The sequence below is a fragment of the Lynx rufus genome, unplaced genomic scaffold (assembly GCF_022079265.1).
Source record: "Lynx rufus isolate CCGP_SWC_20201006 ecotype Redwood Valley unplaced genomic scaffold, mLynRuf1.p SCAF_4, whole genome shotgun sequence".
NCBI classification, from domain to species: Eukaryota; Metazoa; Chordata; class Mammalia; order Carnivora; family Felidae; genus Lynx; species Lynx rufus.
Genome location: NW_025814856.1, coordinates 56,560,633 through 56,573,258, shown reverse-complemented (window position 1 = coordinate 56,573,258; position 12,626 = coordinate 56,560,633). Strand labels below are relative to the sequence as shown.

Sequence of the window (12,626 nt, the reverse complement as noted above, 5' to 3'; positions counted from 1 at the left end):
AATTTTTCTTACTGTCTTTTGGGGCTCTGTTGTTAGGCGTGTTTGTGTTTATAATTATATCTTCTTGATGAACTGACACTTTAATCATTATGAAATATCTCTTTTGTTTCTAATAACATGTCTTGTCTAAAACACCATTTTGTCTTATATTAATGTACTCACACCAGCTCTTTTCTGGTTTGCATACTATATATTTTTCCACCCCTTTGACTTTCAAACTGTGCCTTTACATCTAATATGTGTGTTCTGTAGACAGCAGATATCTGCATCCTTTTTTTAAAGTCCAGTCTGACAATCTTTGCTGTTTGTCCATTTATGAGTAATATAATTTTTGATATGGTTCGATTTATGTCTTGTTTTTTATATATTTAATATTAATTTCGATTCTCTGTTGTTCCTTTACTGCCTCCTTTTGTGTTGAACAGATATAAAGTTGTACCACTTTAATTCCTTCATGGATTTTTTTCTTAAAAAAATGATTTCCTAGTGGTTTCTCTAGGATTCATCTATAATATGCATCTTCAGCACCATCTACTTCAGATTATCACTAGCTTTATTTGGGTAAATGGAGAAACTGTTCTGCTATATAGCTGTTTCCTCCCCCTCCTTTATTTTATTATTGTTATATCTATATATGCAGTAATCCCCAAATATGGTGTTATTATTGTTTTATGCAGTCAGGTCTTTTAAAAGTTGAGAGAAGGAAAAATGTATATAATATTTTATATTTACCACATATTTATCTTTTCCAGTGATTTTTCAAACATTTATTTTTGAGGGGGGAGGGGCAGAGAGAAGGCAGAGGATCCAAAATGGGCTCTGCACTGGCAGAAGAGAGCCCAAGGAGGGGCTCAAACTCATGGGCTGTGAGATCATGACTTGAGCCAAAGTCAGACGCTCAACTGACTGAGCCATCCAGGTACCCCTTCCAGTGATTTTTTAAATGTAAATTCTAGTTACCATCTGCTGTCATTTATTCTCAGCTTTAAAGGATCTCCTTTAGTATATTTGATAATTTGCAGGTTACTACCAACAAATTCTACCTTTATCAGAGGATATCTTTATTGACCTTCGATTTTGAAAGATGGTTTTTGCGGGACACAGAATTCATGGTATATTTACCAAGAACTTTTTTTTCTTTCCAGCACTTTGAAAATGTTATTACATTGTGTCTCTGTTGTTTCTGTTGATGTTTAGCCATTAAATCGTATTTCCTTGTACATGATGAGTCATGAGTCATTTTTTTTTCCTTGCTGTTTCTAAGATTTTTATCATTGTATTTTTCTTTCAACTGTTTGACTCTAATATGTACAGGTGTAGATCTCTCTATATTTATCCTACTTGGGGTTTATTGAGCTTCCCTAGATCAGTAGATTAATGTTTCGGGTCTTTAGTTCTTCAATACTTTTTGTGGCTTCTTCCTCTCTCCCCACCCTCCCTTCTCAGACTTCCATTATGTGCATGTTGGTTCACTTATTAATATCCCATACGTCTTGAGGCACTATTAATTTAAAAAAAATATTCTTTTGGGGCACCTGGGTGGCCCAATCAGTTATGCGTCTGATTTTGGCTCAGGTCATAATCTCGCAGTTTGTGAGTTCGAGCCCCACGTCGGGCTCTGTGCTGACGGCTCAGAGCCTAGAGCCTGCTTTGGATTCTGTGTCTCCCTCTCTCTCTGCCCCTCCCCTGCTCACGCTCTCTCTCTCTCTGTCTCTCAAAAATAAACAAATGCAAAAAAATATTCTTTTGTTTCTGTTCCTCAGCTTGGATAATCTCTGTCTTTGGGTTCAGATTCTTTGTCTGCTTAAATCTGTTGTGTCCCTCTAGTGCATTTTTCATTTCAGTTACTGTACGATATAACTGCAGAGTCTTCCTGTAGCTTTTTTTAATTCAGATTGCCTATGTCTTTTTTTTTAATGTTTATTTATTTTCTGAGAGAGGGACACAGAGTGTGAGCAAAGGAGGAGCAGAGAGAGAGGGAGACACAGAATCCGAAGCAAGCTCCAGGCTCTGAGCTGTCAATACAGAGCCCAAAGTGGGGCTCGAACTCACGAGCTGTGAGATCATGACCTGAGCTGAAATCTGATGCTCAACCAACTGAGCCACCTAGTCACCCCTCAGATTGTGTATTTCTTGACTTGGGGTATACTTTCTTTAAATTTTTGAAATAATTTTAAGTTTTTTTTTTTTTTTTTTTTTTGTAGTAATAGCCACATCGAAATCTTTGCTAAAGTCAACCAGCTGGACCTACTGGACGGTTTCTAGTGACTACTTTATTTTCCTGAATAAGGTTTACAATTTACTATTTCTTTACATGTCTCCTAAGTTTTGGTTGAAAACTGGACGTCTATGGGGCAACTGGGTGGCTCAGTTGGTAAATCTGACTTTGGCTCAGGTCATGATCTTGCTGTTTGTGAGTTCGAGCTCTGTACTGACAGCTTGGAGCCTGGAGCCTGCTTCAGATTCTGTGTCTCCCTGTCTCTCTGCCCCTCTCCTGCTTGCACTCTGTCTCTTTCTCAAAAATAAGTAAACATTAAAAAAACAAAGAAAGAAAACTGTACATTTAAAATGCATTGCAGTAGGGGCGCCTGGGTGGCTCAGTTGGGGGACTCTTGATTTCAGCTCAGGTCATGATCTCTTGGTTGGTGGGATCGAGCCCCACCTTGGGCTCTGAGCTGACAACATGGGGCCTGCTTGGAATTCTCTCTCTGCCCCTCCCCTGCTCTCTCTCTCACATCTCCTCTGCTGGTGCAGGCAGGCAGGCAGCAAGCGATGTATGAAGAGCATATCAAGGTGGCTATTTCATTTCCTGTGTCTCCCCATTAGTTTGCTTGCCTGTTGCTTGCGCCAGGTAGGACAGCAACTCAGGTCTGCTGAGCAGCTCGCCTGCTCTGTTGGTTTGCTGCTGAGATTGCTGTCGTTGCTTATAATTGGCCCTGCCCGTGGGCTTTGCAAGCTGCAGTGCAGATCAAGTAAGTGTGCACTCAAGTGGGCAGTGCAGCTGGTGATCTTCCTGACTCGCACACCCTCGGAGAACTACTCGAAGTGCTGGGGATGGCAGGAATGACATTGACTCTTCCTGTTCTTACCTGAAGTTGAGCACATTTCTGTGAATAAAGACTTCGAAGTTTTTTTGTGTGCCTTTGGACAATTTCCAGTGGTTGCTTTTGACAGTTTTGTCCAGTTTTATTGTTTTTTGACGGAAGGATTGGACTCCTTACTCCACCGTACTAGAAGTCCTGTCTTCCTCCTAGCCAACTTCAAATTTTTACTTATTTCTATTCTTGCAGTGATGTGTGCGTGTCGTGTCTACTTAATCCTTTGCTTTACTATTTTTTTTTCTTTCAGAAAGTTTTTGTAGATAATGAACTTTCAGGGTGCTTGCAGGTCCATGGTTATCATTGTCTTTGCACTTGAATAGCACCTGAACTGTTTTTGAGATTATGCTTTCAAATCCCTGCATGCAGCCTCCCCCCCACCACCCACCAAACCCATTGCTTTCTAAAATCAAGAATTGCGGGTAAGTCTGATACCCACCTGATCCTTTTTCCTTTTTAACTAGACTGTCATCTCCTCTGGAATCTTTTAAAACTTTCCCTTAATCCTTAGTGTTCACCTCGGTGTCGAGGTGGGAGCTTTTTGTTTTTCACTGAAGCTTGAAGGGCTTTCCTCCATTTTGTTTGCCCTCTTAATTTGTACTTGTTGGTATTTAAGGTTTTTTTGATATTTATTTTTGAGAGAGAGAGAGACAGAGAGTACTAGTGGGGTAGGGGCAGAGAGAGAGGGGGAGACAGAATCTGAAACAGGCTCCAGGCTCTGAGCTGTCAGCACAGAGCCTGATGTGGGGCTCAAACTCACCAACTGTGAGATCATGACCTGAGCCAAAGTTGGACATTCAACCGCCTGAGACACCCAGGTGCAACCCCCCTTTTCTTTCTTTAAATTTTTTTTAATGTTTATTTATTTTTGAGAGAGAGAGACAGAGCACAAGTGGGGGAGGGGCAGAGAGAGGAGGAGACACAGAATCCGAAGCAGGCTCCAGGCTCTGAGCTGTCAGCCCAGAGCCCAACGTGGGGCTCAAACCCATGAACCGTGAGATCATGACCTGAGCCGAAGTCGGATGCTTAACCGACAGAGTCACCCAGGCACCCCTCTTCTAAAAAGATTTACATTTTTGTTCATCATATTTACATTTTGGATCTATCAGGAATGTATTTTTTGTATGAGGGTAGGACTCTAATTTCATTTCTTCCACATGATCAATGGTACCAGCGCTTTGCTTAAATGCCCATCCCTTCCCAAATGATTTATGTTGCCTATTCTGTCAGATCAAGTTGCTTTTCATACATGAGTTTGTTTATGGGAGATTGAGATCTTTATTGAAATTGCATTTACGAATGCATTATTTTCTTCAAAGAACCAGTGTCTCTGTTGTTTTTTGATTCCATATTGTATACTTACTTCCTATTGATTTCTGCTCTTATTCCTTCTTCTTACTTTCTCTGGCTTGAATTTGCTCTGCTTTTTCTGATTTCTTCAGATGGATATTTTGGTTATTTTCAGATATGCATCATTTTATTATCTTAGTGTATTTATTTTGGCTAAAAATTTCCTATGAACATCAAGTGCATCCCCATTTTTATACATTGTATTTTCATGACTCAGTTAAAAATGTTTTCTACTATCCATTTTCATTTTTTGTTTGAATAGTGGATTAGCTAATAGTATATTCTGTAATTTCCAAATACTTTGGGCTTTTTGTTACCTCTGTTTTCCAGTTCTATGCACTGCTGTCGGAGAATATATTCTGTATAATTTCTATCCTTTGTTGATATTTTACAATCCAGAAAAGGTCAGTTTTGGAAAGTGTTCCAGAGTATTTGAGAAAAAAAAAATATATCCTGCAGTTGTTGACAGTGTTCCAAATACATCAACTTTGCTTTGTTTTTCAAACCTCTATTCTGATCTTTAAATTCTGTTTCTTCTCTCAGTTACTAGGGGAAGTCTGTTAAAATCTCCAAATGAGATTATGGATTTGTTTCTTCTCTCCTGGCTTTGCTTATTATATTTGCTCGCTTATGTTTTAGATATATACAAATTTAAGACTGCTTTATCCTGTTGATTTGATTTTTATAAATATGGTAAGACTCTTTGTCTCTGGTAATACTTTTTAGAGCAAATACCGTAAAATGCATATATCTTAAGTATATAGCCTCATTCATTTCCATCTATGCACATACCTGTGAAACCATTACACAGATCAAGGGGTAGAAGGTTTCTATCACCCCAAAAAGTACCATGCTCCTTCCCAATTAACTACTATCTTGAATTCTGTCATCATGGAATAGGTTTGCTTGCTATTTGTTGGGCCTTATATAATGGAACCATACAGCATGCATCCTCACACTGGCTTCTTTTGCTACACAAATATATTTATAAAGATTTGTATTATTACGTATTTGTTGCTGTGCAGTTTTCCATTATGTGTATGCCACAATTATTTGTTCTCCTGCTGATTTCCATTTGTGTTGTTTTCCAGGGTATTTTGGGGGAGGCTATTATGGCTAAAGTTGCTATGGTGTTCTTGTACAGATCCTCTTTGTTGGACCCATCTACTCATCCCTTTGGGCATATACCCTAGGAGTAAACTTACTGGGTCATAGCGCAGGCATGTGTTTAACTTTTAACTGCCACGTTTCCAAAGTGGTTGTGCCATTTCACACTTCTGCCAGCAAATACAGGAGTGTAGCTTTCCATCTGTGCTGCAGTGTTGCAGACACTTGAATTTGTCCATCTTTATAGTCCTACCCACTCTGGTGAGGTTTACTGGTATTACATTTTAATTCTGATGTGCCTTTCCCTGATGAATAATAATACTGAGCACCTATTTTCACCTACTGTTGGCTATTTGTATATTTTCTTTTGTGAGGCGTCTGTTCAAATGCAGTTTTTCCTCCAGCTCATCTGGATCTTGCTTTTTTTTTTTTTTTTTTAAATCCAGATAAGCTATGAGTTACATGCATTACAAGTATCTGCGTGCGTGGCTTGCCTTTGCATTGTTTCAGTGTCCTATTTTGAGGAGACGTGTTTCAATTAGTTCCATTTATCATGGTTCTCTGGTTAATTTTGGGGGGACATTTTTCTTGGCAGAATGCTAGCTTGGCAGTTATTTTCACACTTTAAAGCTGTCAGTTTTGCTCTTTTTTAAGATACTGTCCTCTCCTGGTTGCATGTAACATTGTTCTCCTTTTTTCTTCTTTAAAAATTTTTTAGTGTTTATTTTTGAGAGCGAGTGAGCGCATGAGCAGGGGAGGGGCAGAAAGAGAGGGAGACACAGAATCCAAAGCAGGCTCCAGGCTCTGGACTGACAGCAAAGAGCCCAAAACGGGGCTCGAACCCACCAGCTCTGAGATCATGACCTGAGCCAAAGTCGGATGCTCAACCGACTGAGCCACCCAGCTGCCCCAAAATTGTTCTCCTTTTCCTTTTGTTTTACTATGATGCTCCTAGGTGTATTTTTCTTTGTATTTATCTTGCTATGGGTTTGTAGAGCTGATTGAATCTGTGGCTTGATATCTTTACATTTAAAAAAAATCTAGACCCAGTATTTCTTTTCAAAAATACTTCTGTTCTAGTCAAGTTCTCTCTCCCTGTCCTCCTGGGATTCTAATGACAAGTTAAATATTTTCACTATGACTTACATCTTATATTACTTATATATCTCATGCTTTTATTTTTCCGTGTTTTAGTGGGTGTTCTTCAATCTGGATATTTTTTTAAATGTTTATTTTTGAGAGAGAGCATGAACAGGTGAGGGATGGGGGAGGGGGGAAACAGAGGATCTGAAGTGGGCTCTGTACTGAGAGCAGAGAGCCCAATGTGGGGCTCGAACCCGTGAACCATAAGATCATGACCCTTGCCAAAGTAGGACACTCAACTGACTGAGCCACCCAGGAGTCTTCAATTTATACCATACGGTAGTATACAGTACAAATTTTAACTAATCTATCTTAACTCATTGATCTCTTCTGCTGGATGTTCATTCTGCTGTTAAACCCATCCAGTGAATTATAATTTTAATGATTTAAAAAATTTTAAGATTTCCATTTGATTCTTCTATGGATTCCAGATATCTAGTTCAATTCTCCACCTTTTCATTTAGCTTATTATATTAATCGTAATTCCAATATCTGGATTATCTTGGGTTTCTTTCTATTACCTACCTTTTCTCTTCGTTTTCCTATTTGGTCCTGTGTCTTGGCATGTCTCTTAGTTTTTTAAACTTGAGACATAACCGACATGTTCTATTCGTTTCAGGTATACAACACAATGATTCAATATTTGTGTATATTGTGAAATGATCCCCATGGTAAGTCCACTTAACAGCCATCACCACATATAGCAATTTTCTTTTCCTTAGGAAAACTCTTAAGATCTACTTTCTTAGTGACTTTCATATACAATGCAGTACTATTAACTGTAGTCACCATGCTATCTATATATCACGTCCCCATGATTTACTTATTGTATGATTAAGAGTTTGTACCCTTTGACCATTTATTAATTTCACCAACCCCCTACCTCTAGCAACCACCAATGTGTTGTGTATTTATGAATTCGTGTTTTTGTTCATTTTAGATTCCACAAGTGAGGTTTCTCAGTCTTATTTCATGTAGCATAATGCCCTCAAGGCCTATCCATGTTGTCACAGAAGGCATGATTTCCTTCTATTTTATGGCTGAGTAATATTGCATTGTGTAACACACACACACACACACACACCCCACTCCACATCTTTGTCCACTCATCCATGGATAGACACAGGCTGCTTCCACGTCTTGGCTATCATAAATGCTGCAGTGAACATGGAGGTCCATATATCTTCTTCAGTTAGTGTTTTCATTTCCTTCAGATAAATACCCAGTAATGGAATTGCTGGATCATATGGTAGTTCCATTATTAATTTTTTGAGGAACTTCCATACTATTTTCCATAGCCGCTGCACCAATTTACATTCCTACCAAGGGTACACAAGGGGTCCATTTTCTCCACACCCTTGTCAACACTGGTTATTTCTTGTCTTTTAAATAATAGTCATTAAAACGTGTGGGGTGGTTTTGATTTCCATATTCCTGATGGTTAGTGATGTTAAGCATTTTTTTATTTACCTGTTGGCCATTTGTGTATCTTTTCTGGAAAAATGTTTATTCAGATCTTCTGCCCATTTTTAATCAGGTGTGTTTTGTTTTTGGTTGTTGCTATTGAGTTATAGGAGTTCTTTATTTAGTTTAGGTATTAACCCCCTTATTGGTTGTGTCACTTGCAAATGCCTTCTCCCATTCAGTAGGTTGCCTTTTCATCTTGCTGATGGTCTTCTTTGCTGTGCAGAAGCTTTCTAGTTTGATGTAGTCCCACTTGTTTATTTTTGCTTTTGTCAAATCCAAAAAAATCATTGCTAAGACGGATGTCAAAGAGTTAACTGCCTATTTTTTCTTCCAGGATTTTTATGGTTTCAGGTCTTAGATCCAAGTCTTTAATGCATTTTGAATTGATTTTTGTGTATGGTGTGAACTGTGGTCCCTTTTTTTTTTTGCATGCAGCTGTCCTATTTTCCCAGCACCACTTATTGAAAAGACCGTTCTTTCCATTGTATATTACTGGCTCCTTTATTATAAATGGACTATATATGTGTGGTTTATTTCTGGGCTCTGTTCTGTTCCATTGGACTTTGTGTCTATTTTTATGGCAATACCATACTGTTTTGATTACAATAGTTGTGTGATATAGTTGAATCAGGAAATGAGATTGCTTGGGCTCTTTGGGGTCTTTTGTGGTTTGGTAAAAATTTTAGAATTGTTCTATTTCTGTGAAAAATGCCATTCAAATTTTTATAGGGATTGTATTGAATCGGTAGATTGCCTTGGGGTGTTTCCTTAAATGGTGAACACTGTATAGGAAAAACTGTATCTTCCTACAGAGAGGATTTAATTTTCTTCTAGCAGGCCAATGAAGGACAAATTCCCCTAAAAAGGCTTATCCCTTGTTTGCATTTATTTCTAAGCACAGATTTTCTGAATTTTTGACTATAAGCTTAGGGTGTAAACAGGTGCCTTCCTCCTTGGGACACTCTGAAATCCAGTTTTTGTTTCCCAGCATGGTGACACTTTCCAAAATACCTGCTGAACATTGAACCTCTTAGCTGCTTTTTTTTTTTTTTAAATGTCTTTTGTTTATTGCTGAGACAGAGTATGAGTGGGGGAGGGGTGGAGAGGGAGGGAGACACAGAATCTGAAGCAGGCTCCAAGCCCTGAGCTGTCAGCACAGAGCCCAATGTGGGGGGTCGAACCCACGAACCATGAGATCATGACCTGAGCTGAAGTCGGTCGCTCAACTGACTGAGCCACCCAGGCGCCCCGAACCTCTTGGCTGCTTTTTCTGCCTGGGTTCTTGTCTGCTCCATTCATCTCATTCATGAGCAATTTAGGAATCAGCAAATAAATACCTTGAGAGTAAACTGTGTAGGGTGGGTGGGGGAGGATTCAATGTTTTCTCCTTCTCTCCAGGTTCTTGGCCCCTCGAAATCTGACTTCCTTGATCACTATCCAGTGATGTCAAGCAGATGTCCATTTCTCTCTGCAGTCCTGTCAGTTGCTTAATAAACTTTGAGGCTGTGTTGTTAAGCGGCACAAATGTTCATGACAGTTATACCTTCTTGCTCTGTTTCTCAATATACAAGGTCTTTTTGTGCCTCTTGATAGATTTTTATCTTGAATTATGTGGTCCAGTCTTCCGAATGCCACTCCAGTTTTTCTCGTCTTGGTTTTGTGGTTCCTTTTTGCCTAGTTTGTATTCTTCCTCCCTTTAATTGCAACCTGTATCTTTTGGTCTAAAGCCATTCTTTTTAAAAAGATTTATTTTGTAATTAATCTCTACACCCAACATGGGGTTTGAACTCATGACCCTGGGATCAAGAGTCATATATGCTTTACTGACAGGGCCAGCCAGACACTCCTAAAGCAGTTTGCATAGACAGCATGTTAGCTTAAAAAAAAAAAAAAAATTGAGTCTGAGATTTGCCAGTTGGCAAAAAAGCCATTTACTGAGAGTATTGTTAGATTAGGCTTTTGAGGCTCGCTTTCTTTTAAATTCTTCCTTTCTTTGGTTAGACCAAAGATTTAAGAATTACACATTCTTGATTTCTAAGGTGGCTGTCCTAAAGACCACATTCATTTTTGTAAATTCCTACTGAATTCTGAAACTTTATTAAAGTGTATTCTGAGATCGAGAGAGTGTGTGCAAAAGGGGAAGAGGCACACAGAGAGAGAAAATCCCAAGCAGGCTGCGGCCTGTCAGCGCAGAGCCCAACACGGGGCTTGAACCCATGAACTGTGGGATCATGCCCTGAGCAAAAATCAAGAGTCGGACACGCAAATGACTGAGCCACCCAGAGGCGGCCCCTGAAAATTTTATATTAATATCCTCCTTTTATCTTTTTCTATGCACATCTTACCATCCCTTTTATATATTAAGTCTCCAGAATTTCAGTTCTAGGTTACTATGCTTTTCTGGTCCTTTTTAGACAAGAAAACATCACTTGGTACCTTTGTCCAAACTCTTGGGTTTTCCTCCTCCCTTTTGAATTTTCTTCCGAGTGTATTTTCAAAGTCTCTGCCTAAATTCCCAGGCCTTGCACACCTGACTCACCTCAACTGATGTACAGTCCTAGGTTCAAGTTCACCTTGTTTCCTGCTCTTGTAGAATCTGAGGTCAGTCTGGTACTTTTCCCTTCACAGGTGGCCTGCTGTCTCTTGGGGTCTCACACTTCATGAACAGTGTGTCCAGGCTTGGAAGTTTCCTGATCTATTCTGATGTTCCTGCTTTCTTAAAAGTTCCGATTCCCGTTTCCCCCTTCCTTTTGGGGCTTCTGTTATTCACACATTTTGAGTTTGGTTCCCATTCCCTAAACTCAGGCTTGCTGTCTGAGCCTGGATTCCAGTTCACGAGTTCACTCTGCGGCGGCTCACTCGCCCGCGCCCCTGATCTCAACTCTCGTGTTTTGCCCCCGATATTTGTTTCTTCCGTCTGCCGCTTTTAGGATTGCATGTACGATAAATTTTTATCCCATCCCTTCCAACAGCTTGGCTTCAGTTCAGTTTGTGCCTCTGGTCTTGGATACCGGTCCTCCTCAGGCATCTAGTTACTCTGGCATTCAGAGTCCAACTTTCCCTGCAGCCTCCACCCCCAGGGCAGAGAACGCCAGGCGTCCAGAAACACCGCTGACCACTGTTTTGACCTCACGTAATCTCTTTTGGTTGGAACTTCAACCTCAAACTCCAGGAAGTATTGTAAAAGGAAGAAGCGGTCTCCCTTAGGTCTGAGGACTTGCACTTTTAGTAACGCAGACTGACTCATTCCGACCAACCCTCCCGCTGGAAAAACCGGACCAAATACTCAGTGCTCTGACGAAGCCATGTGTGTGCCACCACAGGGTCCTAGCTCAGATGGCCCGTCTGGCACGGTCACCTGGAAGGTGCTCCAAGGCAAGAGTTTTGTCCCTCACCCGATGACGTGTGGCCTGCCTTTGCCTTCAGTCCCTGTTGCTCTCAGCCATGCGGGTCCTACTGCCTTGACCTTTCCTTCGTGTCTGAGTCACAGATTTATTTAATCTTTCCCTTGGTTACTTTGCTTTCTCTTACAGAAACTGCTCAGAGACTAAGACACTGGGGCTTGGCCTGAAGTAGTGGTTAGTATGTGAGTCAAGGTCACCATCTTTGGTTAAGAAAAAAAAGTTCCTTCAAAGCAAAAGATGGTGACTTTGCTGGAGGTGCACAGGCAAGTGAAGGGCAGGCTATGGGTGCTGCACAGTACAGAGTGCAGCTTCCTCTTGGGGCCCCGCCACCTTTCCCTGCACTGTTGTTCTCTTTCCTCACTGCTGTTTTCATTCACAAAGGGAGGTGACAAACCATCGTGGGGCTCTGGAGAGACGGGGACGCTCCCTATGTAGTCAGCACTGAAAGGTGACCACGGGCAAGGATGGTATATACCACGAAAACCTGAAGCTTCTCCCACTTCTGGCCATCTGAGCCACAAATTCTCTCCGTGGCTGGGTGCTGTGTGTTCCAGTCACGTTGACCTTACTTACACCAATCTCCTTTCTGGTCCCGAGTTCCACCCCGGACGGTGAGGCGTTGGACCCGATGGCCCTCTGGCAGTGTTCTGGGATGGAATGGCCGCCCTTGTGCTCAGGAAGTGACACCTGAACCACAGCCACGTCCCAGGGGTCCGCTTGCTTCACACAAGCTGGCAGCTGGTGTCGAGGGGCCTGTGTGCGGGTTGTGACTCGTGTCTCTTTCTTCAGAAAAATATTGCCAGGGTCTGCCAGGTCGGCAAGAAGCCTCCGAAGTCTGTGGTGAAGGTGATCAGAATCGCAGCGCCTGCCAAAGACGCGGTTTATAACTACAGCATCCAGACCCTGAATTCCACACAGCTTGCCAAGAAGGAGCTGTATCGAGAGATGGCCAAGGTGAGAGGCCCAGAGAGGGAGGCAGTGGATGCTTGCACTCCAGAGTAACAGCTAACCCGGTGAACCCTCTCCTCTTGTGACCGTGCTGCCTGGAGGTCAGCAC

General features: G+C 41.1%; 2 protein-coding genes across 2 annotated transcripts in view; one reads left to right on the top strand and one right to left on the bottom strand.

Annotated features, from left to right (window-relative positions):
* The window catches only part of CFAP92 (cilia and flagella associated protein 92 (putative)), a 71,317-nt gene that overhangs the window by 53,900 nt on the left and 4,791 nt on the right, over window positions 1-12,626 (top strand). The window contains 1 exon segment of the mRNA XM_047095828.1: window positions 12,359-12,523. Within this exon segment, the coding sequence (XP_046951784.1) occupies window positions 12,359-12,523 (165 nt within the window).
* Window positions 10,425-12,626, bottom strand: part of ACAD9 (acyl-CoA dehydrogenase family member 9) — a 56,124-nt gene continuing 53,922 nt past the window's right edge. Inside the window, exon 19 of the transcript XR_006965131.1 lies at window positions 10,425-12,434. The gene's annotated coding sequence lies outside the window, so the exon portion shown is untranslated. The remainder of the gene's footprint in view (window positions 12,435-12,626) is intronic.